The sequence below is a fragment of the Lissotriton helveticus genome, chromosome 2_1 (assembly GCF_964261635.1).
Source record: "Lissotriton helveticus chromosome 2_1, aLisHel1.1, whole genome shotgun sequence".
NCBI classification, from domain to species: Eukaryota; Metazoa; Chordata; class Amphibia; order Caudata; family Salamandridae; genus Lissotriton; species Lissotriton helveticus.
Genome location: NC_136059.1, coordinates 1,890,664,006 through 1,890,691,715, shown reverse-complemented (window position 1 = coordinate 1,890,691,715; position 27,710 = coordinate 1,890,664,006). Strand labels below are relative to the sequence as shown.

General features: G+C 42.7%; 1 protein-coding gene across 1 annotated transcript in view; it reads left to right on the top strand.

Annotated features, from left to right (window-relative positions):
- Window positions 1–27,710, top strand: part of FAT4 (FAT atypical cadherin 4) — a 386,231-nt gene that overhangs the window by 344,672 nt on the left and 13,849 nt on the right. The window contains exons 11-15 of the mRNA XM_078676811.1: window positions 4,109–4,416; window positions 12,142–12,227; window positions 16,349–16,528; window positions 19,215–19,339; window positions 22,049–22,266. Coding sequence (XP_078532937.1) covers window positions 4,109–4,416; window positions 12,142–12,227; window positions 16,349–16,528; window positions 19,215–19,339; window positions 22,049–22,266 — 917 coding nt within the window. The remainder of the gene's footprint in view (window positions 1–4,108; window positions 4,417–12,141; window positions 12,228–16,348; window positions 16,529–19,214; window positions 19,340–22,048; window positions 22,267–27,710) is intronic.

Here is a 27,710-nt window from a genome sequence, read left to right as displayed (position 1 = left end):
TGCATGTAAGTGCGAAGTGGGCGATCAAAGGTATGGCTTGCCTTGGTAACTGAGGAATGCCCACAGACGTATGTTTCTGGGCATTCCCAAACTCATCTACTTCCCCTTTTCTCGCTATAAAGGATCGTACATTTACTCTAGCAAAGGACTTGAGTCTAACTGTGGGAAAGGGAACAGCCATCTATTAGGGGTTATAGGGGCAGTGCTTTCTCCAAGAAGAGGAATATTTTCTCCACTTTTGCCCTGGGGATCCTGTTGACTCTGTCTGGACTTCTTCTCAAGTGAGAACTCCGCAAACCAGGAGTACAATCTCCACGTGCGTTTTACCTTCTTTTTTGTGGGAGTGAGGACAGCCCTATGATGGACGCACTCCGAAGACTTGGATGCCTAACAACACAATGGCTGCACTTGTCTCGGGCTCGCTTAAAGAAAGGTATATGGGGATTTGGGTTCATTTATGAAAATTGGCAGCAAATACAATTCAGGATTCTCTTTGTCATGTTGAGAAATGTTAGGTGTAATTTTTGGACTCAGTCTTCTAATATTCACCTATTTTAATTTTCTAATTATTATGACTATCATTGCAGGTCAATGTTTATAATCTAGGTTCATGTATAATAAAGATTTGTACTATGTCAATTAAGTATTTACTAACCACTGAAAGACCTTTACTGTCCCCTCCTGAACAAGTCACCCATCCCTGGTATCTGGCAGCCCTGGCACAGTTTCCATTTTGCTCCACCGCCATAGCATAGACAATGGATAGGCCAGTGACAGTGGCGTCACTAGGGGGGTGCGGGGGGTGCGGACCGCACCGGGTGACACCAATACATGGGGTGACACCAATCTGCACTGCAGCCTCGCCTCTGCTCTGCCTGCTTTCGCCTTTACTGTCGCTCAAATTACAGCTTGCTCTTCACTTCAGTGCCACTGGTTGCTCACACTCTTGTTTATACAAATCCAGTGTAAGCCCTTTTGCACCAGCTCCAGTGGCGTAGCTAAGGGGGCGGGGGCGCCAGTGCACGCACGCACGCACCACCAACTAGCATAGTGGTGATGGTGCGATGCGCAGCGTACCCAGTTTGTGGGTCCCAGGGCCGTCAATCTTAGAGCGCCACCAATGACGGACCTGGGCCAGCCCCCGCGCTGTTCTCCTCTGACACGTGCAACAACCACCGTGCTTGGACTGACTAAGTGGAGACAGCCTGTCTCGGCAGGGGAGTGCTGCTGGGTCGGCGATTTGCAGAACCCCTACGCTACGGTAGGAGCCCGTTTCATACGATTTATTCATTTTGATTTACTGTGTTCTGGGCACCACTCTGTGTGTTATCAGGGAGACTTGCTGTTGATAGTATGATTCAACAGAATGTTTTATCTTATCTGTTCGAAAGCCACTTTTGCGACTAAAAAAAGTTGTCGACCAAAAAAGCACACAATCTTTTACTCGCTGCTGCATACACACTGTCTCAGACGCCCATAAAATGTGAAAGTATCGAAGTTGTACAGCATTTGTTTTGCTGCGGCGCATCCTCGGAGACTGACGCACATATAGTCTTTCTTTTATGTGTGTATGTTAGAGAGATTAGTATTCCTCAGTAAAATACAGCCAGTTCCAGGGCCTTAAGTTTCAGTTTATAAGTGCATTGTTCGTAAAAAGCACAATTAAAGGCCAGGATTGTTAATATGCCCACCGTCTGTGTTACTGCAGGCCCTGTCTCCTTTTTCTTCTGTCTTAACCTCAGGGCCTAGTCGAGTTTCTTCTGTTCCATGACTGATAAACAACCCATTGACTTGGAGTCCTGCAGTTACTGCGCTGCAAACTGTTTTCCTGCCATCATTCCCAGGCGTTTGTATTCCTGGAAACCTACTGTTGCCACAGATTGTAGGAAACCTTTATTGCCAGGCAAACATAGCGGACCCACACATGAGCACATTTCTCTCTTTGGGCTCTTTTTTTTCTGATTCGATAACATAATAAATAACTTTACTTTACCACTTACAGTACCCTGACTGACAAGGGCGCCTGGAGTTCCGATGAGCAGAGCTAGGGAATTGAAGCCCTGTGCAATCTGAAGAGAGATAACACCTCTTTATGGGAAATTTATCAGGGACTGGGTGACCTGGAGAGTCTGATAGACCTGACAGAAGCTGCATTACTAGGAGAAACTACTGTTTTATTTCAGAAACATTAGTCACAGCCAGACAGCGCCTTGAAACTTTTGGCTCCTGGGTTTGCCAATATTCCCAAAATATCTTCACAAATGTATTTGCTGATGAAATGTCTTGCATGTGTCCTGCTAGCCTGCTTCAGAGACCCCGCCATTTGAATCTGTAAATATTTTGTGTATATGAACGAGTCATTTTGACAGTGCGTCCCTGTGCAGTCTGATGCCTGTTGTTGCTGCGCTCTTCATTGCGGACAGATTGACAGACAGACAGATGCATCGGTGCTTCACCGGTGATATGCAGCACCGAAAGGCTGCCACGGTCCTCCAGGGAAGTCGCGGCCAGCCGCCCTCAGATGTCTGCGGGGTTTCTTAGGGCCCCTTATGTTCAGTGATTCGGACCCTAAACCTTCTAGTCCGGCGAAGCGGGACCAACTTGCATCGGTATGGAGCTCACTCTGTCTGGCTGTGTGATACTTCAGTCTTCAACTGACTGAAGCTTGAAGGCTTGGGCTTTGGAAGAGGGAATTTTCAGGTCTAACCCTCACTTCCCATTGACATTTTACTCCCCCTTTCTTCGACTTGTCCCTCCCCAACTCCTATCGCCTGAATCTATAGCCGTCTGCTGTTCTTTTTTATTTATATAAATTGTGTTGTAAGCTCAATCATGTTATCAGCCCCATATCAGTTCAACGATTTCATTAAAAAAGGAAGCCAGCATATGTTCTTAAGTTTTCTTCAAGTAGGATTATCGCAGCTAATCAGCTAAGGTTGCATTATTTAAAAGAATTAATTAAGATCATAGCGCCTTCTTTTCGACTGCTTTCTACTTGCAGCCAGGTCAGGCGCCATGGCCTCCTTTCTGTCCCTTCATGCACTCTCATATCCCCACTTCACAGGACGGCAGCGCCTTGAGTCAGCACTTCGAGGCTGCCTTCACCTGTTGGGTAGATTGTAGCCTATAGCGTGCAGGCTTTCTCAGGGCCGACCGACTAGCTGTCTTTCCAGCACTTGTTGTCTCGTAATTTGTAAGTACAATGGGGTCAAATTAGAAAATTCGTTCAAGGTGTGTGTTCCTGGGAGCATTAATCGGTCTTCCTTCGGGGACCTTAACTGCTTTCAATGCTGGGATAGCATTGGGAACACCCCTATGTAACCAACTCCAGACTTCACAGCAGACAGCACATCAAACCTACCTAGCGCCATACATTTCCGACAGAGGAGGTCCATGCGGTAAGTCGTGAGGGGGTGACACCATGAGTTACCCGCACCGGGTGACACCAACCCTAGTGACGCCGACCCCTGTCAGCAATGGCATAACGAAAGTTGAAGGGGCCCTCTGCAAAGTACATTGAGGGGCCCCCATCCGGACTCATCCAAGAGCTCCCAGGCCTAGGAACTGTCCTGAAGAGGGCCCCTGGAGCTCTGCCTCCCTCCCGCACTGCGGGGGCTGCAGGGGCCTTTGTTACGCCACTGCCAGTAAGGTATCCTTACTTGCGTGTCCACAGGCTATCTACACAGGTCCAAGGGCTAAGAGAAATGTACCCAGGGGCCAATGTCTTTTGGGTCATGTCAAATTCTCTGTCTGCCTCTCCTACTCTCTTCTGGCTAATGGGTAAGTACCTGAATGTAGGTAGCACAAAACAATCATAAACGACAGTAAATAAAGAAACGACTTTACTTGTGAAAAATAAGTCTCAGCTAGTGTCTAAGAGTAAACCTTTGTAGTGGAGATGAAGTCCCATGTACACGAGCTGTGGGTGGCATGTGACCTATCACAAATGTATGCTTATGATGGAAGGATCTGATCAGGATTCTGGTATTGTGTTCAGTGATTTTTTTTTAATCTTCTAGTGATTAACATATAGGCTTTTTACAGCACATGCTTTATTACGTTGGGTGTGACTTTTATTGCAATAACAATGTTTATTTCTCCTGCGTAGGTGTCTTTGGAAAGCATTGTGAATTAAACAGTTATGGGTTTGAAGAAATGTCCTACATGGAGTTCCCCAGCTTAGACCCCAACAACAACTACATTTACATCAAGTTTTCCACCATCAAAAGCAACGCCCTGCTACTCTACAACTACGACAACCAGACGGGGGACCAGTCCGAGTTCCTGGCCCTGGAAATTGTAGAAGAGCGCATGAGGTTCTCCTACAACCTTGGCAGTGGAACCAACAAACTGACCACTATGAAGAAGGTGTCCGATGGGCAGTTCCACACGGTCATTGCTCGCAGAGCTGGCATGGTAAGGGATGTTTCAGAGGTACAGGGTTTGACTCCATCATGTTTTATTTAGATGGAGACAGTGCACGTTGAAAATCCACTGGGTCTGATGTACTTCATAACCAGTTTTAGAAAAGCTGAAGCAAATGCATATTGTATCTCTAATGCCCAGACATTCTCACCTCACTTTTCTCCCATTAATAACTGCCTGCATTTGTATTTAGTGTTGTGACTAGATACTTGCCCTTCCTAGTAATTGTTATCAAATGATGGATGTGTGTTTATCAACTCAACATCCTCTCTCTCTCTCCACTTCCCGCTTTGAAATAGAAATAATATTCCCCTTGAAAAGTAACACACCTTACAGTCTCTGTGCAGTTCCCCGTGGAGGTATCTCTCTGCTAAACCAATGCCTGGGCCGAAGCTGAGTTCGTGTACAGTCTTACTGGTCAAATCCCATTCAATGTCTTTTAGATTTAGAACAAGTCAGATACATTTTATTTATGGGCATACAATAGATTGAAATCTGTCATTGATTGTTAAATACTTTTGATAGATGCGTCTTTGAGGTCCAACCTCGTTTTCAGAGATGTACATCTTCCTATGACTTCATTCTGATATTTTCTCATGGACCCTCTAAAGCTAAAACTAAGGTTATGTTCCAGTGAAAATTGGTATATTCACAGCTTCTGCTTTCTTTCTGGTGCTAATCTCAGCGAAACAGAGCTGCCGAGGGTGTGTGAGATCCCTAGACTTTCCTGCATGTTTTCATTGGTATTATACCTTAGAAAGGGAATTAACCATTTTCTTAGGGTGCACTATCACTAGGTTGAATGTTAGCTTTTTCAGTCTCTTCAATGTGCCACTTTGTTTTCATCTGCTTCTGTGTACATTCATTACGAGGAATCACTGTGGAATTGAGGCCCTCACAATTCGGAACGTAAATGTAAATTGTAACGTCTGAATGTGTGTGCCAATTGAATTCAATTATAGATCCAGGATATGAAAAAGGGGCATATTATACACTAACTTGGGATATTTTTAATTTTGAAAGATCAGGTAGGCAAGGTTACTTAAGTACTCTAGTCACAAAGGGATACATATACACAAGTTACACAGTGCGGGCAGTGGCGTCACTAGGGTTGGTGTCACCCAGTGCGGGTAACTCATGGTGTCACCCCCTCACGACACGACTTACCCCAGGAATCCATCTTCCTCGAGGAGATGTATTCATCTGTGCAGCACCCACGGAGGGGGTCCTTCTTCTGCCATCATTTTGAGTTACAACACAGGCCTTGTGCATATCTCCTGGCTAACTCCCCCTACCTCCCACTCCCACCCATCCGCAGCCTTAAAAGGTGCTAATCACTGTAGCTTTCATGGCTTGTTCAGCTCTCCATGCCATCGTCTTTCCTTCACAGTTACAAGATGACATCTCCTGAATCCTACTCCAGCATCTTACAGGTCCGGCCAGGGTAAAGCATTGTGAAAATACTGCCCTCACTTCAAGGCTCCTGAGTCCGTATATATGGGTGGAGTCTGACTTTTCAATACTCTACTTATGTAACTTTGGAAATAAAGGGAATTTTTTATTTTTTTTTGCAGAGTTTTATATAGCGCGAACTAGACCCGAACTGAACAGGGTATCAGAGCGCTTTACATAGCACCAGTTACGTTCCACCAGTTACGCTCCACAAGGACACACATTCATTTTGTTAGGCACACTTGCAGCAAGTTAAGTAATCGAAAAAGGTCACTGGCAAATCTGTGAGACTTGAGCTGGATTGCTTATTCATAAAATGCTATGGCTCTACCAACATGTTCACAACTGCAAGCTCACTCCTGGAAGGCACGTACACTTGTGTGCAAAAACCATGCGGCATTATCGGACCTCACCAAACAGCAGGCAAACTCCCAATGTACCTATGCTGATTGTGTAGAAAGGAAACCCCTAGTTGTTTTCGTTACCACTGCACAAGAGCAAAGAACAAAAGGAAGTGCTGACAGGTGATGTCACCAAAGGGAACGAATTCCACAAAGAGGTTCTATGGGACATCTTAAACAATGACTGCAAAATGTGAGCTTTCTATGATGTCACAAAGACCCGCCCTGTGGAAAACATCTTCTTTTTTGACAGATACCCACGGAGAATGTTGTTATAATATGGTTCCCATATATGGTAATTATTAACACACCGTTCTTTGTTGTAGTTACAGGTAAAAACGATGTTAAAATGATTATCAATGGAGAATGGTATTTTAACTGATAAGAACACGTGTCCATTTATATTTAGCTTACTTGTGTTTATGCACACCACAAAATCGCTTTTTTCATTTGAAATATCTTAGCCTGTGTTTATTCCGGTGTACTTCTCTTTATTTCATTTTTGTGTGGAAGTCATGTTTTCCCGACTGTTCCCTTTATGTGCGTTGAGGTCTTCTTGTATTTTAGGAAGTAGAGGGTGCTTAATGGGAATTTCTTTCGGCCGAATATCACATCAAAGCAGTGAAAATCCTGTGTTTGGTCACTGCTGTGACGTCGGATAATGAATGTCTGTATTTCGAAAAATAGTGAGATAGTGAGTGTATACAGGAACCATAAATAACAAAGATCAACTTCTATAAATCACTTCATGCACAACAGCTAAGATTTCTTAACCCACTTCTTTCTACACAACAGGGGTGTAGCTCTCAATAGAGTACAGCACAGTGGTGCCGCCCAATGCAGGGATGAGGCCAGTGCACCCCAACTGTGGCTGTCTTTTACTAACCAATAGAGGAATTGGACCCACATTCTTGATTTCATCCTGTCATCTAAAAGGATGGTTGAAAAAAAGGCTCAGCACACACTCGCCCAACGTTAGCATCATGTTGAGTCTACAAAAGCAAGCTGTCTAGTATGTGTTAACCACAAGGAGCAACACAAAAAAACACAGTTATTTACCACAGAACAGAAACCACATCACTCAACCACAAGCACAGGAGAAGACGGAGGATGAGCACGGGAGAGAGCAGAGAAATGGAGTAGGGTGGCACGCTCTTACATGATTTTAGGACTAGTTTTAAGAAATGTACAAGGGTATTCAGTCGAGAACATAAGAAACAGAAAGCAAACAATCAGACGGCGCAAGGAAAATGCTGCTGCGTGTAACTCAAACGTTTCAAGCATTTATGTTATCCTCGAAATCACACTACTTAATTTAATTCCACACACGGTCTGTTTTACAGTGCCTGGAATGCGGTAGCTGGAAAGATCATGAATCGTTGTGATGTGAGCATAACATGTGTATAAGAACTGCGCAGATGTAAAATGGACGGCGCAGCTGCAAACTGGAGTGACATCTTCGTAATCACAAGCATGGAAGCGATTACAAAATAAAAAAAATCATTTCAAGCGGGAATGCAAAACCAACAAAATGATTAACAAAGTTAAACATGCATTAAGTTACCGATGGGATCAACAAACGAAAGTGCAATACCTCGACCGTGAAAGAAAGGCACGTCCAGGCTGCTGTCTTCCTTATTTTTTATTTTTTTATTTATTTAATGTGATTTTCTATAGCGCGAACTTTAACCGAAGGCGTCAGAGTGCTTGCAAAACATAAGGACTAAGGATTACATGCGTTACATAAAAGATACAAACAGTAAAAAATGCAAATGTACTAGATGTAAAGTCACACAAAGAAGAGACTGGTGATTAGAGTTATCTCTATATACCATATAGCACTTTCTGTATGTCAGGTGTGGGTGCACATGTTATAGATGCATATGTGCAGTGTGACTTATGCTATCTATTAAACGTGTGTGTTGAGTCAGTCCAGACGCTCCTCCACTCCCAGAACAATTTTAATAATTTTCTTTATGATACTCTGTTCATCTGCACGTAAGGTGTATGGCCGTGGCATTTTCCATGCACATCAGTAAAAATCACGCCGAGGCCTTCTGACCAACAGTAGAGGTGTTCACACTTGTAAAGCAATTGTAGTGTGCACTCTTTGAGGTGTTAATCAGTGTCGTTTTTATGTCGATTACATTCTACTTGTAAAAAGCCGAAATTTGGCCTTCACACTGCGGCACGTAGGCGCAGCTCTTCTGTGATTTATTTACAGGACCAGGTGTTGCCGGGTCAATGCGTTCCCGTCTAGCGGGCCTGATCAGATTTAGGTTAGGGGCCCATTCCCCCTAATGCAACCTGTACAGAGCAGCCTGGCTTGTAAACCTCCCCGATCCTCAGCTTGCCGCTTACCTCTGGCGACTCCATTCACCGATGCTTATTCCTCCTTCACAATTTCATAGCAAGTGAAGTGGTGGACGTGGGCAGTGATAAAAACGGCGGGTCCGGGAGCCATGTCACGTGAGTGACGTTTTGAACGTCGTCGACGTCCGGACGCCAACGTCGTAGCGGTAGCCTAATTGTCCAATAATCTTTCCCGTGGCCGGGTAAGGAAAACAGACATTCAGTAATATTTTGTATTTTGGGCAGGTGTCACCCCCATGTGAGGGTGTCACCCGGTGCGGTCCGCACCCCCCGCACCCCCCTAGTGACGCCACTGAGTGCGGGCCCTATTAAGTATAGGGCACACTTTCCCTGTTTGCGCCCGGCGCACATTAAAACAGGTGCGCTGGGCGCCAACAGGGGAAGTGTGCCCAAATACATTAAATGGGCTGCCCACAGGGCAGCCATTAACTCGCGCTTCCCCCAGGGGCAGTGCATTCAGGTGAAAAATAGAGTGGCTTTGAAGCAGCAGCTCCTTGTTTCGCTGTGCAAGCACCACCCTGCACGTTTGAAGGGGATTAGAGATCCCCTTGCAGGTGGGTGCAGGGAGAGGCGGGGGCAGTGAGTGACTGCATCCACCTGCAAGGGGATGCCTAGGGGCCCCTCTCTCTCTTCCAGAGGGCTGCCATCAGGGGGGCGCACTGATAGTGCGCCACGTTTTAGGTGGTGCAATGTTAGTGTTCCCCCTTGCAGCTTCTTTGCCTCTGCGCCCGCACCTATAATACTGCGCGAAGGCAGAGGAAAAGGGATTCCCTCATTTGCATGAGACCACACCCCCATGCAAATGAGGAAACGTCCTCTTGAGAAAGCGTTTGTGATGTATGCGCACCAGCGCTTTTAGTATTACAAAAGGGGCTGCACAGTCATCTACAGACGCCTCTGTAAAACCAAGGTACCCCCGGGGCCCGCAAAGTGGGCTCAAGCGACGATTGCACCCCGGGGCACTTTGTATAATGTGCCCCTGGATGGGTAACTGAGGGACTGTGGTGGTGGTGGTCGCTCAGTCCTTTACCTTGAGTTCTGAAAAATAGTGTAACAACTTCAGAAATATTCCATCCTACTGGACCTCAAATCGACCTGTTTCCTGACTAGACACAGGTAGCCGTTGCTACCCTCGATACAATACTCTCGACCTCTTTCCATGGCTTCAATAGACATCATTCAGTTCAGAAAATATGGTAAACAAAAGTTATAGTTCACCTATAATTTGCAAAATAACAGTATTCATGTGGCCAAACAAAGCTACTGTAGTTGTCATGGAAACAATAACCGCATATTTATGCAAGATAGCAGTACATTTGTTTGTCAGCGTACTATTCAAACATTGTTTTTCCATTTCATGAACAAATGCTTCCAGCTTGGTGTTTTCTTTTATTTAGTAAGCGTGTGCGCGTAGGCACGTACCAAGTTAAATCCGCATAGCCGCTATTCAGAGCTACATGTAATACCCCCCATGATCCAGTGAAAAAGGAACACAGAACCAGCAAGGGCTTTATACATCATTTCAATGTATAATTCTTCCAGTATTAACTCTAGGCTTAACATTCCCATCAGCTATTTACCAACACAAGGCGTGAATAGAATTCTCCCTCATCTGTGCTATTTATTGCAAGAAAGGTTTTTCCTATATGTCGAAAAAAATGACAAAACGGCAGCCTCCCCCACCTGTCATTTCCTACAGAGCAGTGGGACTTCGCCGGAAACTGGTAAAATCATTAAGTTGTCAAGCTTGAGATATTGCAGAGTGACAGCATAGAAAATCGCATAACTGCAAGAAGGTAACTTTAGAGAGAGTGGAATTAGCAGCAGGAACCTCTGACTAACGTCAGAGCAGAGTGCGTAAGAACTCGAGTCCAACTAAAATACAGGCTCAAATGTCCGTCCCTGCACCGGGGAAGGGGTTGCGTGCACCGCTGTGAAAATATAGAAAAGAAAGTGTGAGTGATATGAGAAAAGTGACGAGTTGCCATTTGTGGCGAAGGGGGTGAAGGTACCCGCAGGAAACTCAGTGCACAAGGGGACGGCGCTTTGCAAAATACAGGGTTGATGGCACATTTTTGGTCCATGCCTCATATTATTATTATTATTATTATTATTATTATTATTATTATTATTATTGGGGAGAGGATGTAGCGTAACGGCCAGAGCTTGCGGTTTTGGAGCTGGGGAACTAGGTTCGACTCTCGGCGTCTGCTCAACATCCGGTGATTCTGGGCACATCACTTAATTCCCCCGTGCCTACCAACAATTAATGTCTCCTTGTGTAACGTAACTGGTGCGCATGTAAAGCGCTCCGAGGCCTTTGGGTCGAGTTCGCGCTATATACAACTGTGTTTCTGCTTAAAGTAGAAGGAAGTAGTGGGTTGCTGAGGGCAAACGAAGTGGCACTCAAGTAGAATTGTTGCTGTTAAAATAATTTGACATGCACAGTTAAGTGATGCGAAAAAGCCTTGCAGGACAAGCAGCTGGCCTGGCCGATACAACGTGTCAGAGCTGGTCGTCTAATTGGAAATGAATTGTGTGGACTGCTGAGGAATTTCAGCAGGCCTGCCTTTTAGTGGTGATTGCGGTCTGCGTAGGGAAGATAAATGCCGATTTATGACACCAAGGTGGCACACCGGGAGTTAATAGTGAGTGTGCTACTCCATCAGAGCTAACCAGACGTAAACACAGCCCTAGCCGTTGTACAAATTGTAAAAAAAAAAATAACATTTGATGTTCATTATCATAATTCACCCTCACATTTTTTACCTAGAAACCAGGGAACTCGTCATATATTGATAGATTTGGCTCTATGTATTTGTTTTTGCACAGCTGTGCCTCGAGACAAATGAGTCGACAGTTTATTTTTTCTATACATGCACTTGGTGGGAAATTTATTTTTGTAAACCGGCTGAAGGAGTGCACGAAAATAACGCTACGTATGGAAACATTCTGTAATGTGCTGCAGGTAGCGACCATGCATCTAAATGCCTTTCTGCACATTTGAAAAATAAAAATGTACTAGTGACCTCACTTTACATCACATTTGAACGAAAAGGTCTGGATTTTCTTCTTAATCTGAATCCTAGAAATCTCGTTTGCCTTCTTTCTTCTCTTCCTAGAAAAACAATCTTTCATAGAGGATTCTAAAACTACTTCTGTCAGAAAAGTACTGCTCTGGGTACCGCATTGCATGCATTAAATGAAAAAATGTTCACTAGTGAAAATTTAATGGTGCTCCACCAATTGCACTTGGCGAGCAGTTTAAAATGTAATTTTAAATCTATTATTTCTCGATTTTGCACTTATGAGTCAGGTGAAATACCATTTTGCACTGGCTGGTGAGTGCAGAGTTCCCCACTCAACAGTGCAACATTTCTCAGTCACCTGTGTATCTTTTTCCGTGATGAATCATGGTAAGAGAATGTGAAATGATGATTGATATACTGTGATGAAATGTTCATGTATACCTTTGATCTGCTCTCTACAGGCTGCTTCTCTCACAGTGGACACATGCCACGAGGATCAGGATCCGGGCTTTTGTGCAGTTAGTAACGTGGCCGCTTCCACCGACTGGTGAGGACAAGTAACCGCTCATTTAAAGTTGACCAGTTGGGAGGAGATGTCATCCAGTGGCTACTTTATTGGCTGTGGAACCTTATACCTCAAAGTTCTAATTACACCTTCCCCCTTGGCCAAATTCTGTAAGGCCGAGCTGGTGTCCTAGCAAAGGTGCCATGGGCTCTAATGGAAGTTAGGAAGCTCAGTCCCCTATCCTCGGGGTAGGTAGTAAAAGATAGCCATAGTAAGTTGTAGTAATGAAAGTATAAACATGGTGGACACATAAAATAAAAAATAAAAGTATACATAAAGTGACATTCACCTTGTAATGGTATTGTACATAGTGTATCTCTTATTCAAAATTTCAGTATGGATGACACATTTAGAAGCAATCAATATGTTAGCCATCTTGAATAGGTAAAAAAATGTCACACTATGGATAACACCACTCAAAGATGGATGCTTAGAAACATCACACTTGGCAGCCATTGTGAAATGGTGTTCTACATAGTACCGATCCAAGATGGCCAATGTCATGCTTCGAAATTCGGCAGACATTTTGAACAGTAATTCACTATGGATACCACCATTCAACATTGTCTGCTAAGTTTAGAAGCAGTGGATTCATGGGGTGTGGTGACTGTACATGAAATGAACAGCACGTGGTCAGCTAGCACTATCTAGGGAGGGGAAGTACATTCTAAAAAATAAAATAAAAAAGAGGCAAAAGAAAGAAATGAAAGCGGACCAATTAAAGAAGAAAATGGAAAACCAACGGACTTGCCCACCAACCCTGGCAGTGAAGCACTCATTTTCAGATTGGTCAGCCCATGTTATCATGAAAAATGCTGTCACTTACAGGGCATGAGAGTCAAAGGCTGAATGGGGCTGATCCATTTCTCATGCTGTTTGCTGTCATAGGCAGAAGCAGAATGTGAATTTTACTCTTACTGACCACTGGCAGAACAGGGTTGATCTATAGTCTCTATTTATGTGCATGTGTGTATGTATGTATTTTTAGGGTATTTAATCGTTTTTGAGAGACTGCAAGACAACTAAACCTGCCAGTCCTTCCTAAAATGGTTGTAGCAAGGATTATCATAGAGTAGATCTAGTACTCCAGGGATTGTCAAAGGAGTTAACAAAGGCCCAAATCCTTACCTACTAAAGTAATCTGTGAGATTCCATTTAAGATACCAATCTATAGGATTTAATACAGACGAATAACAATCCACCCATAAAGGCCTATTGGATTTAACAAATGTTTTTAATAATCAATGAGTTAGGCCTGTAACCTTTTTGTAACATTTCATAATAAATAGATCCGACACATGACATTCTATATAACTTATACCGATGATGCAATAGGCAGATAACCTTTCAAATTGGCTTCACACTGTAACCACCTTTGGCATGTTATATTGAGCATAAGCTTTCCCACTAGCCACCCATCAATTATACATACTCACAAAATTACAGTTGGCAAAACAATTTGCATGGCCCCCCTACTTTTATACAGGGACCTTACAAATGTTCTACCCCCAGGGTTTGTTGGAAGGAGTACCAAATACCAAAACCCTTACCTATGATGGTAAATGGTTAGCGTGTATTTACCACGATACCTGTCTATTAGCCTTTACACAGTGTAATAACAATTCACACTTTTAAGTTCTACTGGTTTTAACATAAGGTTTTCTCTATAGGGTCAGGTCAACTGCCTTTGTCGTAACTTTACAGAATAGACAGATCAGGTCTATGGCACCTGACATAATATTTCCAAATGAACCAATCAGGCTTATAGCATTTACCATTGACTACTCCCCTTGAGCGGAAGCTTTCCTACAAGGCAACAATCAGGCATATTGCAAACAGAACCAGGTGGCAATACAATATGTAACCTCACCTAAGAGGGATTAAAAATGATTATCACAGGGAAAATCTCCGATTAAGGTTTGTCAGAGGCTGTTAATCATTATTAAACTCATGCGTACGATGGTAATCTATCAGACTTCATTATGCAAAATACCTTTCTTCGGACTTTAACCTATTGCAATAACAAACCACCCTATACTCTATCATATGCTTTTCACCGTAACTTTTCGTATTAAAGAAATCACCCTCTCTCTGTAGTGCTTCTTAAACATCTTTTTCGGTTGACCAGATAAGATCCAGCTATACAGTGCACCTGTCATCAGAACTAAATCTTAAAAATGCTGCAATTAAAAGATTGTATGCATATGTTTGCAAAAAGGGAATTGAGTGAAAAATGACCCAATGCGATAATAATTTATAACAAAACATGAGGTATAATCAGCACACCAGCCCAGCCACTTAAGCGGGCTACAGTTTTTGTAGATTCGTACATGTGCAGAAGTAACGTGCCATCAATCATTGCACAAAAGGCCGAATGGCTGAAATGGAATGGCCCATTATCCCATGGTCATTGCTACAGGGGGAAGAGTTAAATGTGGATGACACTTAAACAGGCCAAATGATAAAGAGGACTGACTAAAAGACAGTGAATGTATGTATATTATTATGAATTTTTGAGAACACAGAAGGCTGACAAGACAAACCTAGCAATGTCATGCAGCAATGCAGATGCCACAGAAATGAGGACCCTCCATATCAAGTTCAACTCCAACCCAGTACATTGTGTACTGGTTATAGCATTGACTTTATTTAACTATTTCAAATGTGATTATATATTTCATTAGGTGGAAATTGGAATAAAAGATAAGCACCCACAAACAATAGGAGTGCCATTGTTCTCTGTGATCTCGCATTTCAATATGTGGCTTGGAGTCTGTATTGCAAGGGAAACATCCTTTACGACGCAACTTTTACCACGCAGTGCCTTCACAACGCAGGTTTTTCAACGCAAGTCAATACAACGAATTGCGCCTGGGGGGCGCTCTAGGATAGGTAATAGTTTAATTTACTATCCAACACCTTCCCTACTATCCACGGGGACTGGAGTTGGAATAGTAAATTAAACTATTCACTATCCAGCACCCCCCAACGCAAGTCGTTGTAACGACTTGCGTTGTAAATCCTGCGTTGTAAAGGCATGCGTAGTAAAAGCATGCGTTGTAACAATGTACATCCGTATTGCAAATACTACCTCACATGATGCAGTTTCGTAGCTCTGTAAATTGAATTGGCTTCATTTACACGAATCCAGAAGTATGAGACACTGAGCAGGCCCACTGGAATTTAGCATGATGGCACACAGAAAATACAGCAGTGGCTGGTTAACTCACTATGGTTATTGCACTCAGTTAAAGGGTGCCTGACATCCATATTTTATTATTAGTTATAGAAGGAACTTTCAGTGCACAGGTTAGAACATTTGCTGGAGATACCACTTATGACTGAAATTAGTACAGTACATATGGGGCTGCCTTCTTTTTCCCATACCACTTGTTTATATCCATTGTCAGCAATTTTGAGATGTTCTTTCAAAATATGTACTTTACCACCCAAACGTAATTTCCAGTTTTATTTGAAATCCCACAGCGATGCATTGGATTCCACTGCCAAGGAACTACTGTTCAGAATTTCTTTGCTTCTAGCTTGCATGTCCATATAGTCTAGAACCGCTATTACTAGGCTGGCTGGATTAGCAGTAGTCCTGTCCAGAGAAAGTTCCTACAAAACCAACTTTATCTCAATGGTGTAGAGGTTATAGTTGTACACTGTCTTTTACAAAATGGCAGACATTAAATACAAAAATCCTCTATACTATACATAGTAGTTCCTGGTCTGCACTGTATTTTCCAGGCATCCATTTTCTATGTATCAAATGCTGGTTAATTGTCCTCTGAACCTTCACTATTAAACCATCTAAGTTGTACATTTGAGCTTTTATGCTGTACTTCCTATCATCCTTCCACTGACTATTTTGCCCCTAGTGCTAATGTTGTGCTAATTTGATTCCATTCAGTGATTTACTTCTTAACAGTGCACATTACAAATATGATTACACATCTAAATTTAAATCGGTAAAACTAAGCTGTGATAGCAGTTCACTGAAGGAATGGATGATGTCCAGGTGGTTCACATGTGACCTGATCGTTCTTGATTGATATTCATTGCCGAACCTCCTTTCATGCTCCTTCTTTCTTCTGTTGTAGGATTCTGGATGTGCAGCCAAACCGAGTCACTGTGGGAGGCATTCGATCCCTGGAACCAATACTTCAAAAAAGGGGCCAAGTGGAAAGTCATGACTTTGTTGGTTGCATTATGGAGTTTGCAGTGAACGGGCGCCCTCTGGAACCGAGTCAGGCTTTGGCAGCTCAAGGAATCCTAGATCGGTATGTGTGTACAGCATATGCAACCAGGCCCGGACTGGCCGTTGCGGGCACCGGGCAATCGCCCGGTGCGCCGCAAAGTTGGGGGCCGGTTTTGGGCCCTGGGGGCCGTTTTTGTTACAGGGCCGTTTTTGCAGCATAGCTGCAAAATCGGCGCTGTAACAAGATCGGCAGAAAACCGACCCTGGTAAAGAGCTCGGTCGCACCCCCCGGGGGCCGGCCGAGCACTTTGCCAGGGCCGGTTTTGGTTCTCAGTCCGGTCCTGTATGCAACATGAAAAATGACAATGCAGACACATGATTTTAGAACTCACTACTTTCTCACTTATATTTAAATTCATGACAGTTCTTTAATCTTTAATACCAGCAAGACCATCTTATCACCTATAGTTCATTAATAAGTTACTTACAATGTTAGCACATTTGGAGGTTCGTACATGTGGCACAGCAGTCAGCATGATTCTCACAGTTTAGACCAGTCTTTAAAACAGCTATCCAAGTAAAATTCATAGATCTGTGTAGCATTGCTTTTTGACCATTGGCAATACGTCTTCCACAAAATATTATCAGCCTACCATCACTTATTTGGAGAGTTTAGCATCAGTCTAGACATGTTGCCACAAGCCACGTCAGACCACTTCATGGTAAGAGGTTTGACCTAAGGGTCCCCTCCAACTCAGGGCCTGATTCACAAAGGTAAGCTTACATCATTTTTGTGTAAGTTTATGATTGTTTGCTATTCACAAAGGTATTTTACGAGTAGTATCTTTGTGACTGCAAAGTTTCCACACCTAAAAAGATAGAACAGCCTGTCTACTTTCTGTTCTTGTCACGTAGTTCTTGACGCCTGAGTCCAGGTCTAGCAGGACAGTTCACTGCTACCACCAGGACAACCATTAATTGATGGCCTTGACTGACTAGCTTTTCTATGTTATTAAAATAAGGTCTGACAGACACACACAATTTCTTTCCTCTTGGGACTGTTAGGAGACAGATAGACGGATCGCACGCAGTAGTAAAATAGCTGATCCTTGAGTCAGGTTTTCTGGGGAGAAGTCAACTTGAGACCAAATGTAACCCATAGTGTCTTGAAAGAGCCCCAAGTCTGTGAGCGGAGAGGGTTCAATGCATGTTGGCTGTTTATATGAAGAAAATGAATCTAGAAATAAAGGAAGAAAAATAATAAATTAACCTTCGACCCAGTGCTTGCTTGCTGGGAATAATTTTTGATGTGGCACTGACCATTGTGATTATCACCATATAAGTAGGTACTTACCTTTATTTCATACATGTATGATGAGGTAGAGTGCATTACCTTTTGTTCTTAGAATGTACTTGGCACCATGATTATTTTTGTTTAACTGTAGCTATTTAGGTGTGGATTGAGGGAACTGGGAGCTTCATTTCTTTCACTGTAACATACATGCTCACTCAGCTTACAAGTTAATGTTCATTTTTCAATCTCTCTGCAAAAACGTGAGCCTATTCTACATTTCTTCTCCTATAATTGTGTCTTTCTCCTATAAAATCAGGATTAAATCATCCATACATCTTGGGTGCACCCCAACTATGCTACAGATATTTTCATGAATGTGACCCTTGCTGTTGCAGTGGGGTGTGGATGTTTCTATACATTCCTGTCTGTGGGGGAAATAACTTCCCCTTTAAATGTAGCAGAGTTTCTTCCTACGCTATTGTTATCACACTTTTACACGAATTTTAGGGTGACAACCCCCACATTACTTTGCTTCTGTGTATGTGTTTACCTCTGTTGGTTGCAAGTTTTCACACCTGGAAGAGTTAGGGGTTTCCTCCATTTAGATGAACGTTTGAGTTAGCAAATGTCTCTTTTTCCTAAATGCTGCCATTTTTAGTTCGTGCCTATCTGCTTGGATAGCCCTTATGCCACCACACACCTAGACAGGCACACACACGCACTCAAAAACACACATAAACACACTCATATAACTATGAAGGGGCTTTTGGACAGCCGCTATCACCATTGGCCACAGTGGTTCAGCTGCCTCTTCACACTTGCTGACAGAGTTGTCCATCAGTGTTGGTACAGGCCCACGGCACATTGCTGATGCAAAATATTAAAAAGTAGTTCACGTGTGTGTTATGCCTTTTTGAGAGGGGGGTTACATTTTTCATAGGGCTCCCAGTCCTCACATGTTGGTAACCTGCCACCAGAGCACCTGGCAGCCATTTAAAGCTTCTCCCAGGCAATATCTATTGACCTTGTTAATGCTAGCTTCTTTAGGGGTTGCTTCTCCACACCACTTTTAAAACTAGCTAAAATCTGCTCTTTCACAAGGTAACTGCCCAGAGTGCAGCTGTCCAATGGCATAACATTTCGATCTGGGTATTAACCATAAATATTTTGTTTTGTTTTGCTGTCTTTGTCAGTTATTCTTTAGATATGCCTATTTTAGATGTTTGTGAGTATTCTGGTACAAAAACCTATTTGCATCCTCACTTGAATCAGATAATCAATGATCAACCATGAAACAATCTGCACTTTATCTGACTGTCATGTCTGTACGTCTATATTAGCGTAGTGTAACTACACGTCATTTTAAAGTATATACAGTTAAGTTCAATTAACTGAGTAAAAAGAATAAAAAGACTCACTTTTCAATTCACGCCAATTTTTTAAATATATTTATAACTTTTGTCTTTTGTTTTAGTTGTCCCAGGTTGGAAGGAGCCTGCACTACTAACCCATGTCAGCATGAGGGTACCTGCTTAGATTACTGGTCATGGCAGCAGTGTAACTGCAAAGACGGATTTACTGGAAAACATTGTGAAAAATGTAAGTCAAAGGAATATAAGATTTGTTTGAATTTTAAAGGTCTGGAAAAGCGAGTTTCCCTGCATCCAAGAATTCTCGTTTGTCTGTGATGCATTTAGCCCTTACAACAATATGTAGAATGTGCAAACTTAAGAGGTGTATCGGTTGCTTTTAAATCAGACTCTGGTGACTCTACGACACGCCACTCAGACTCCACTCCAGTCTCCTCGACGCCACTCTACTCTATGGCACACCACTATTTTTTTTTATTCAAGGAGGCATAACTAGCAACTGTGATCCTTTACATACTTGTCCTGGTTTCTGAAAAACTTTAGAACAGTCTGAAACCTTTATACTGTAGCTTTAATTCTATGAATTGCATACCTTTTTTTTCAGTTGGTAACTTTAGGTTATGAATAGCTTTATTAAACATCTTCACCCAACCAGTGCTCTGCCAGGTAATTTGGACTCTAAAAGCTAAACCTGCTTAAATGATAGTGTCAGAAATTGAGTTATTGATATTTATTGAGAGGGATGACACCTTGCAACTTAATATACACATCAGGATTAAGCCGGAAGACAGTTCTTAGGGAATCTCTGCTCAGCCCCGGTAGCTATGACATAAGTGGTAGACATTATGTTACATTCAAGCACTACCAACAATATTGCAGTCAAGAAAAAAGCACAATAACATTTCCAAACCAATTTAGAAAAGCAGACAACATTATTTAAAAAAATGTAATAAACAAAAAGACAACTTGATCATCAAAATTGGATAAAGACAACCGCATATATGAATTAAAAATGTTTTACAACAAAAACCACTAGAAAATATAAAAACATTTGGGTCAAAGACTGGGACAGGCACATGTTCTGAGGAGGTGGTGGAGAAGTGCCAGTCTTCTCTTGTGCACCAGCTAGTGATTTGAGAAATGTCCCTCCAAATTCTGGCTATTTTCTCACCTACCTTTTTGCAGTAGTTTCTCTTCTCCTTACTGTAAAACTACCCAGGAGCCTTTGTTCCGAAATGGCGGACCACTTCTGTCACCAGGCAAGCCATTATTCAGATCCATTGCCACTCCCCTATTTAGACGAGCCTCCGCCCCACCTGATAGAGTATCAATTTATCAATACCTAAAAGTAGGTTTTCCTACTATGGCAAATGCACTTTTCCTTTCCATGTGTTATTGCAGTGCCTCTGCTGCTGCCCAGCCAGATCACTGTGCCGATCCTGAAAGTCATTTTTATTGTCACCTATGTGTGTGGTGTAAATACACACAGCAGCCTACATATAACATTTAAATCCCATGCCATTGGTCTATTTCCTGTGCCATCTTCTATCATCTTACAGGAAAGTTAAACAAAAACAATTGAGTGAAATCGATTTAACCAATACCATTTTAGTGCCAGAGACTTGACAGTTAATGCCAATTAGACAGAGCCCAAAATCCGAATACCAACAAAAATATGGTCCAGAAAATGGTGAAATATCTGGCATGACCTTGCAAAAAAGACACATTTAATACACACAGTGTGTGGAATTTAGGAATTAAATCAATAAAGCCTGCTTTGATGGAATAAAATAGATGAAGACATGCAAACGATGCATAACATAATTCTCATTTCTACATTGTTCCTCTAGAGAGTGAGCACCTAATTCACCCCACCATACTATTTTGCTATTTTAATGGGACGTTCTGCAGTAGGTCACAAAGTGAAAATGTGAAATGTTCTACCAGTGCTACTTTCCAAACATTATTACATTCAATAGCATATATGTATAGTGTGCCATGCAGACATTATAAATAGATGAAAGATCTATAGATATGAAACTTTATATGTGACAAGTATCATATAGATTAAAGAGAAGCAAGGTGAAAAAGGTGCACTTCTATAATGCACCACTTCTATTAATATTTTTGAAGTGTTCTAATGCTAAATGCTGACTCTGCAGAACTCTTAAATATGAGAGTGGGGGGAAATAGAAATACAGTAGAAGTACACTTTCCTTAAATCCCAAAATATATGTATTTTGGATAAACTAGGATGGTTGCCATTATAAGAGTAGATTTTAACCCCTTCAGTGCTGATGACAAAGCCAGCTCGTCATGGGCGTTACCTGCGCTACGCGGATGACGAGCTGGCTTTGTCATAAACAAGCCATTTTTTTTTTCAGCGCACAGCGGGAAAACGCGGTAGCGTGGTAGGGGTTAAAATATCATGCAAACTAAGGAATGTTACAGAGTAAACTATGGTGTTTTCGTGTGATATGTATGATTTGAATTTACATTAGCATAACAAGGTTTCACTGTTATCAAACATGATCTTTAGTAAGATAGATAAACTGGCTGTTTATTTCTCATTTGCACTGAGGTGCTGGTTTGTACAAAATTACTTATTGTAGGAGTGTGCTATTTTGTTCTATTTCCATGTTTGCTATTTTACCTAGGTGAGAGTCAATTGTTTGTCTACAAAATTATGCCTACAAAGGCAAACTTCAAGCAATCACTTTTGTTGTGGTAAAACACAATGGACTGTCAGTGTCTCAATAAGTCATTGAGTAAAATAGCGCTCCCTAGTGGAATATGGTGCTAAATACCTCCTGGGTGAAATATAGCACCACCTAGCGAATTTATGTGACCCTGCCCCTGCAATTCCCTGGCTATTGTAGCTTCAACCAGGTATGTTCTTTGTAACTCTCACCTACCACTCTCTGCCCTCTTTTTGCAGACATTACAGCTGACACAGCGCTGTCCCTCGAAGGGAAAGGCCGTCTCGACTTCTCCATCAGTCAGAACAAGAAGCGTGAGTCTTTGCTGAGGCAGAGTTTTCCGGGTGCCCTTCCAGAGCCCATCAGCGAAAACCGCTTAGAAGTGAAGTTCAGGACCAGGAGCGAGAACGGCCTGTTAATCCACGTCCAGGAAGGCAGCAATTACACCACTGTGAAGGTGAGATTAAAGCACGGGCCGCCTCGCTTTGAAGGAACCCCCTGCAGCACAGGGTCTAAGCCGCTTCTTTCATTGCCCTGGTTCTTTTCATCATAACATGTTTGAGTGGTGCTTGGCAGGGCCCCCGTTGCCTTCATCCGTTTAACTGATCCCTAATCACTTGCTGCAGTACATTGGCGCGGCACAGGTGCGCAGTCGTGTTCTCCTTACGTTGCGGATGCTGTGATTATAATAGAAGACACATTAAACTAGAGGAAAAATATTCTGCACCCACTGAAATCAGTGGAACGCTCTATGGGGAATTCAGACTACATCTTCTGTTCCCATAGATTCAGATCCCTTCCTTGATAGCTTTTGTAGTTGCCAACTCGTCTATACGTTAATTGTATAGACTCAACAATGCCTTTGCAATGTTACTAGTAGATTCAGTACTTGGCCAATAAATGCATTTTATTTTTTTCTGCTCAGAAGGTTGCAAATCAACTGTTGTCATTGACTATCGTGATGTGAGCATAAAACTGTGAACCCCCTGTCACATATTTTAATACATATTAGAAATGTAACCAGATGACAATGAAATGACTTGCCTCTGGTGTAAGTACATGTTCTGTACACTAAGGCAAGCGCAGTACACGTCCTATAAAGACTTCTCCTGATGAAAGTTTAAATGTACTGCTTTTCTACCATGACACTTGCATTGATACCGTCTCGCTTTACCATCTTTAGAACGTAAACGCCTACACGGTGGACCTATCCCTGGAGGCCTCTGGGTGTGGTGGCTTACTCAAATCCTTAAATGAGCACAGAAGCCTTGCTGGCCCGCCATCTTAGTAGAGAAGTCGCTTGGCACATGCTTCAGGCTTTCTTATTTTCTTGGATTTGGCCCAATTTTTTTCATTATCCTAAAGAATCTCCTTATTCTAAAACTCCAGTGGTTTCAGTTTCTCCCTCAACACTGCCAGTCACCTGCTTTCTATTATAGCATCAGATAAAGCAATTGCCTCGCTTTCTGGGTGGAGGGATCTGTGCATCTCGTGTTTATGTGTCTGGATGAGAAGAGAAAAGAATAAACCAGGTTTATAGCTGCCTTTTTTAAAATTGAGACTCATGGACACTGACCTCTACCGGTAAAGAAGATGTGGATTGGCATTATACTTTTATGACTGCTGTATCCTTGATGTTAGTACACGAATAATTATTGTATACTTTCCCGTATGTATATATGTAAACTGCGGCATACGGCCGAACAGAGGTAAGTAAACAAATAAATAAATAAAACTAATTTCGGTGCGCGCGCTGCATCGCATTTGGCAATGCAGCACACACAATGAAATTTGTTTTATTTATTTATTTGTTTACTTACCTCTGTTCGGCCGTATGCCGCAGTTTACTACCCCCCACCCTGCTCCCCCGCCCCGCCCTACTGCCCCACAGCACTCCCACCACCGGCTGCTACTGTTGGACTCCCTAAACCCTGTTACATGTTGTTACATTAGAGTACCTTTATACGAAATACTACCAACCACACTCCTTACAGCCGCATCCCGTGGAGGGAGTTGGGGTGGGGCAGGGAGGCAGGGCAGGGGAGGGGCAGGGTGGTGGGTGATAAAAACCAGCATATGGATATTTGGAGGTAAGTAAACAATTTAATTAAATAAACGAATTTCGTAGCGTGCCCTGAATCGCAAAATGCGAAGCAGCTCGCGCTACGAAATTCGTTCTATTAATTAAATTGTTCACTTACCTCCAAATATCCTTATGCCGGTTTTTATCACCCACCACCCTGCCCCTCCCCTGATACCAAGCCTTGTCCTGAAGACATGTAGTACTTCATTGTCTCTCAATGATTATGTAATTTAACAACAAAAATGTTTCTTTTAGTTTTCGGCTTAACGACACACGTAACCTGTCAGCAAAATATATTGTTCATACACAAACGTTTCAAAACAGGCTTAGAGCCCACACATTGCTTACCAATACGTACTACTGGTTGTCTTCAACATTATCTTCTTTTCCTAGCTTCTTATTGGTCCCGCCTCCTGCTTCCTCCCATGAACCTATCACAGCTTCCTGTTTGCAGCCAGTGTTTTTCCACAGGGCGAGCACTGCTCCAGATACTTTTTTAAAGCTATTTGCCATGCACTTTAGAAGAGTAGAAGAGTGCATGGCACTGTACAGGCTCCCCACTCCAAGCCCACCCCCTCCTCCCCGCTATCTAGGGTAGTTTTTCCCTCCCTCGCAGATCCCTCGTGTTGTTCCCCCACACCTTCCTCCTGCTTTCCATTGCTGCTCGCTCCCTCCTGCCACACAGGCTGGAGTTGCTTTGCACCTCCTGCTGTCCATTGTTTCTGTTACCATCCTCCTACCAACCGCCACAGCATTTGTTTTAGACATGTGCTGCTGTTAAGATCGTTTAAAGTAAAGAAAAAGTGCTATAATGCGGTCAATGCTGGCCACGTCATATCTTTTTTTTTCTTTGCTTTAAGCCATGTTGGACAGTAGCCCATCCATGATGCTGTGCCTTAAGTTTAAAGAAACATTGACAAAGCCAATAGATCTCAAATAGGTGAAATGCACTGGCTTTGCCAATACTTGTTTACGAATCACTTTATTAAAGGGTAATCTTCACCCTACAAGTGTTATCACTGAAAGCCATTGGGTTTGAGTGTAAGACGAGCTTTGCCTAAAACAAACACATTTGATGAGTAAATGGAATTTTATAGTTAGTTAAAACCTTATAAATAGATAAAAATGACACGAAAGCATTACAAGTATTAGTGCAAATCACTGGCGTGTTTAGAGGTCATTTTTTAATTTAGACAGCCATGTTGAGCTAGTCATTGAGGGGAAAACCCTGTAAAGGCGACATTTTTGATGGATGTTTTTTTTGTTATTTTTGACTTGCTTAGGATAAACCTCAATACACTGTTCCATTGTGGGTTTCAACACGTCGAACAGCAGCATGTACTGTAGACAGCCTATATACTTGCATAAAATGCAGCACATAGCGATATCTTTAAAATACCTCCTGATTACATTTGCATATGTGGGTCATAACATGATAGAATGAGACCATCATGCAAAATACGCAGAGAGACATACTTTTTGAGGCATGAGCAAAGTGGGCACAGGTCCACGTCCCCAGCCTTTCATGGCCCCCCCGATAGAGCCGGCTCTTTAACCCCTTAGCTGCGGTGGCTATTACGCCGTAGCGCTAAGGGGGAGGCGGGGCCGCGCGGCGCTCCCGTACTCATGACGGAACCGCTCGGTCACGGCCCTCGGGTGAGCTGTGTTTGTGACGGAACAGTTCCGTCACGGCCCGCCCGCTCTTTAGAACGCTCAGCGCAGGTGCAGAATTCGCGCAGCGCAGGCGCGGCGAGCGGGCCGTGACGGAACCGTTTCGTCGCCAGCACAGCCCACCCGAGGCTGGTGACGGAACGGTTCCGTCACCAGCACGCAACGTGTTAATCTACAGACAGCCCACTACTTTTGGCCTTGCATGATTCTTAAACATAGATTGGTTTAAATACCGTTTTCCTTTAATGTATTTAAAAAACGGGTAATGTGTGGAAGTTCATTACAGACATTATGCAGATAAATATTTCCTTGTGTTTTTCTCCACCATGAAACATCCATAACAAGTTCCTTTTAGATCAAAACATGACCTCACATCAGAGTTTATCTGTAATGACATTAGTGAGCTGCTGCTGTTTTACAATATTGAAAACACTTGTCCCTATCCCTGAATATTAGACAGAAACGTCTAGAATTTGGACCAGTGTGCCTGTCCACTCTCAGTGACCTAGCCAAAGAGGGCATGAAACAGCGCTAATTGGATTATGAATGGAAAGCTGTTCAGAACAGGGGCCCCCGAAGTCCATGCCGTTGTGGCCCGTAGGCTGCTGCATCCCATGATGAAACTGCTTTGCCATCAACGTGCTACCCTTGAAATACCGCTCCGTTGCACTACTAATGTAGTTCTGAATCACTGCCAGCATCTGGAGCACTGTTTACACAACAGTGTTTTTTTTTCACCTTTTCTTTAGAATAGGGAGCGACTGTGTCTTTAGCTAATTTGCTGCAGTGGTGTCTATTACACTCCAGTACATGTCATGTAAGCAGCCAATCAAAATCAATTTGAAAGCGAGCTCTTAACTCTGTTTTTCATTAAATAATCAGAGTATTTCACAATTCTAGTATGTGCCGCAGATTAACCCTCTTGAAGTCTTACTGCAAGCCTAGTTGCTGCAACAGCTTTCCATTGAGCCTGTAGTCTTCTCACTAGGACTTCCTGGTAGGCTGTGCTTCCACATTTTAGGGGACTTGATATCGATTGAGAATCTTTAAAGTTGTAATCCCCACTTTGGCTTCATCGAGTGTGATTTTAATAGCAATCCAAGGTTCCAGAAAACTAGTGATAGCTAAATTATCTTTCATTTTGAGGACATTGTCAATAGTAAACTCCTTCTTTTGAGCTGTTAGTGTGGAAACACCTCGATTGAGTGGGATGAAAATGTGAGTGTTCAAATCGATCAGATTCATAGAACTACAAGTTAAGGATTTTTTTTCTCTGTTGGTGGATTCCTGGCAAACCCTGTGCCCATCTTGGTAAGGTTCTCAGTACCTGAAACACAAAGGTACCTCCACCCATCCATGGAGTCAGTGAGTATGTGCTCTCTTCAAAAGTGTTGCATCATCATAAATTCACACTTCCAGTGACATAGGCTCAATTATTAAAGGTTTTTGCACATCTGCCTTCAAATTAACTGGGCCAAAACCAAAAAAAATAGTAAAATCGCCTTTCTAATTAATGGAATTGGCAAGCATTGGTTGCAAAGCCAATAGGTCTCACCTCTAGGACTAATTGGCTTTGCCAATGCTATTTGCCAATCATGTGCAGCATCAGCAAAAAGCAAAATGCTCTTTGACAATAATGCACAGATTCAGCAAAAAAAACCACAATAATGCAGCCCATGTTGCTGAGGGTAGCAATGGAGGAGCTGGTTGGGGAAGCTATGAGGGGTTAAAATAATTAATTAAAAATAGAGCCAGTGGGAAATGAAGAACTATGCAGCAGATGAGGGAGAAGGCAAGTTGGAGCACAGGGAGGGTGTGGGGAGAAGCAGATGAGAGAGAGAGCAGAACATTAGGGAGGGAGCAACACTGAGGCTGGAGGTCAGGTGAGGAACACATGAGAGAGCAGCACATGACAAAGCAGTGAGTGTAAAGGGAGACAAACAGCAAACAAGGGAGAGACTGGAAAACACAATCACTTATGGAGTGCTGAAAGAAAAAGAAAAAAGTAGTTCCTCAAACATGAATAGTGGAAGGATGCAAGCATTGAAACAAAAGGATGATAAGCAGGATATGCTCCAGGATTTAGACAAATAGAAGAAGGGGAAAGCAGCTATTGATTAAGAGGCAAGCAAATGAGAGTGACAATA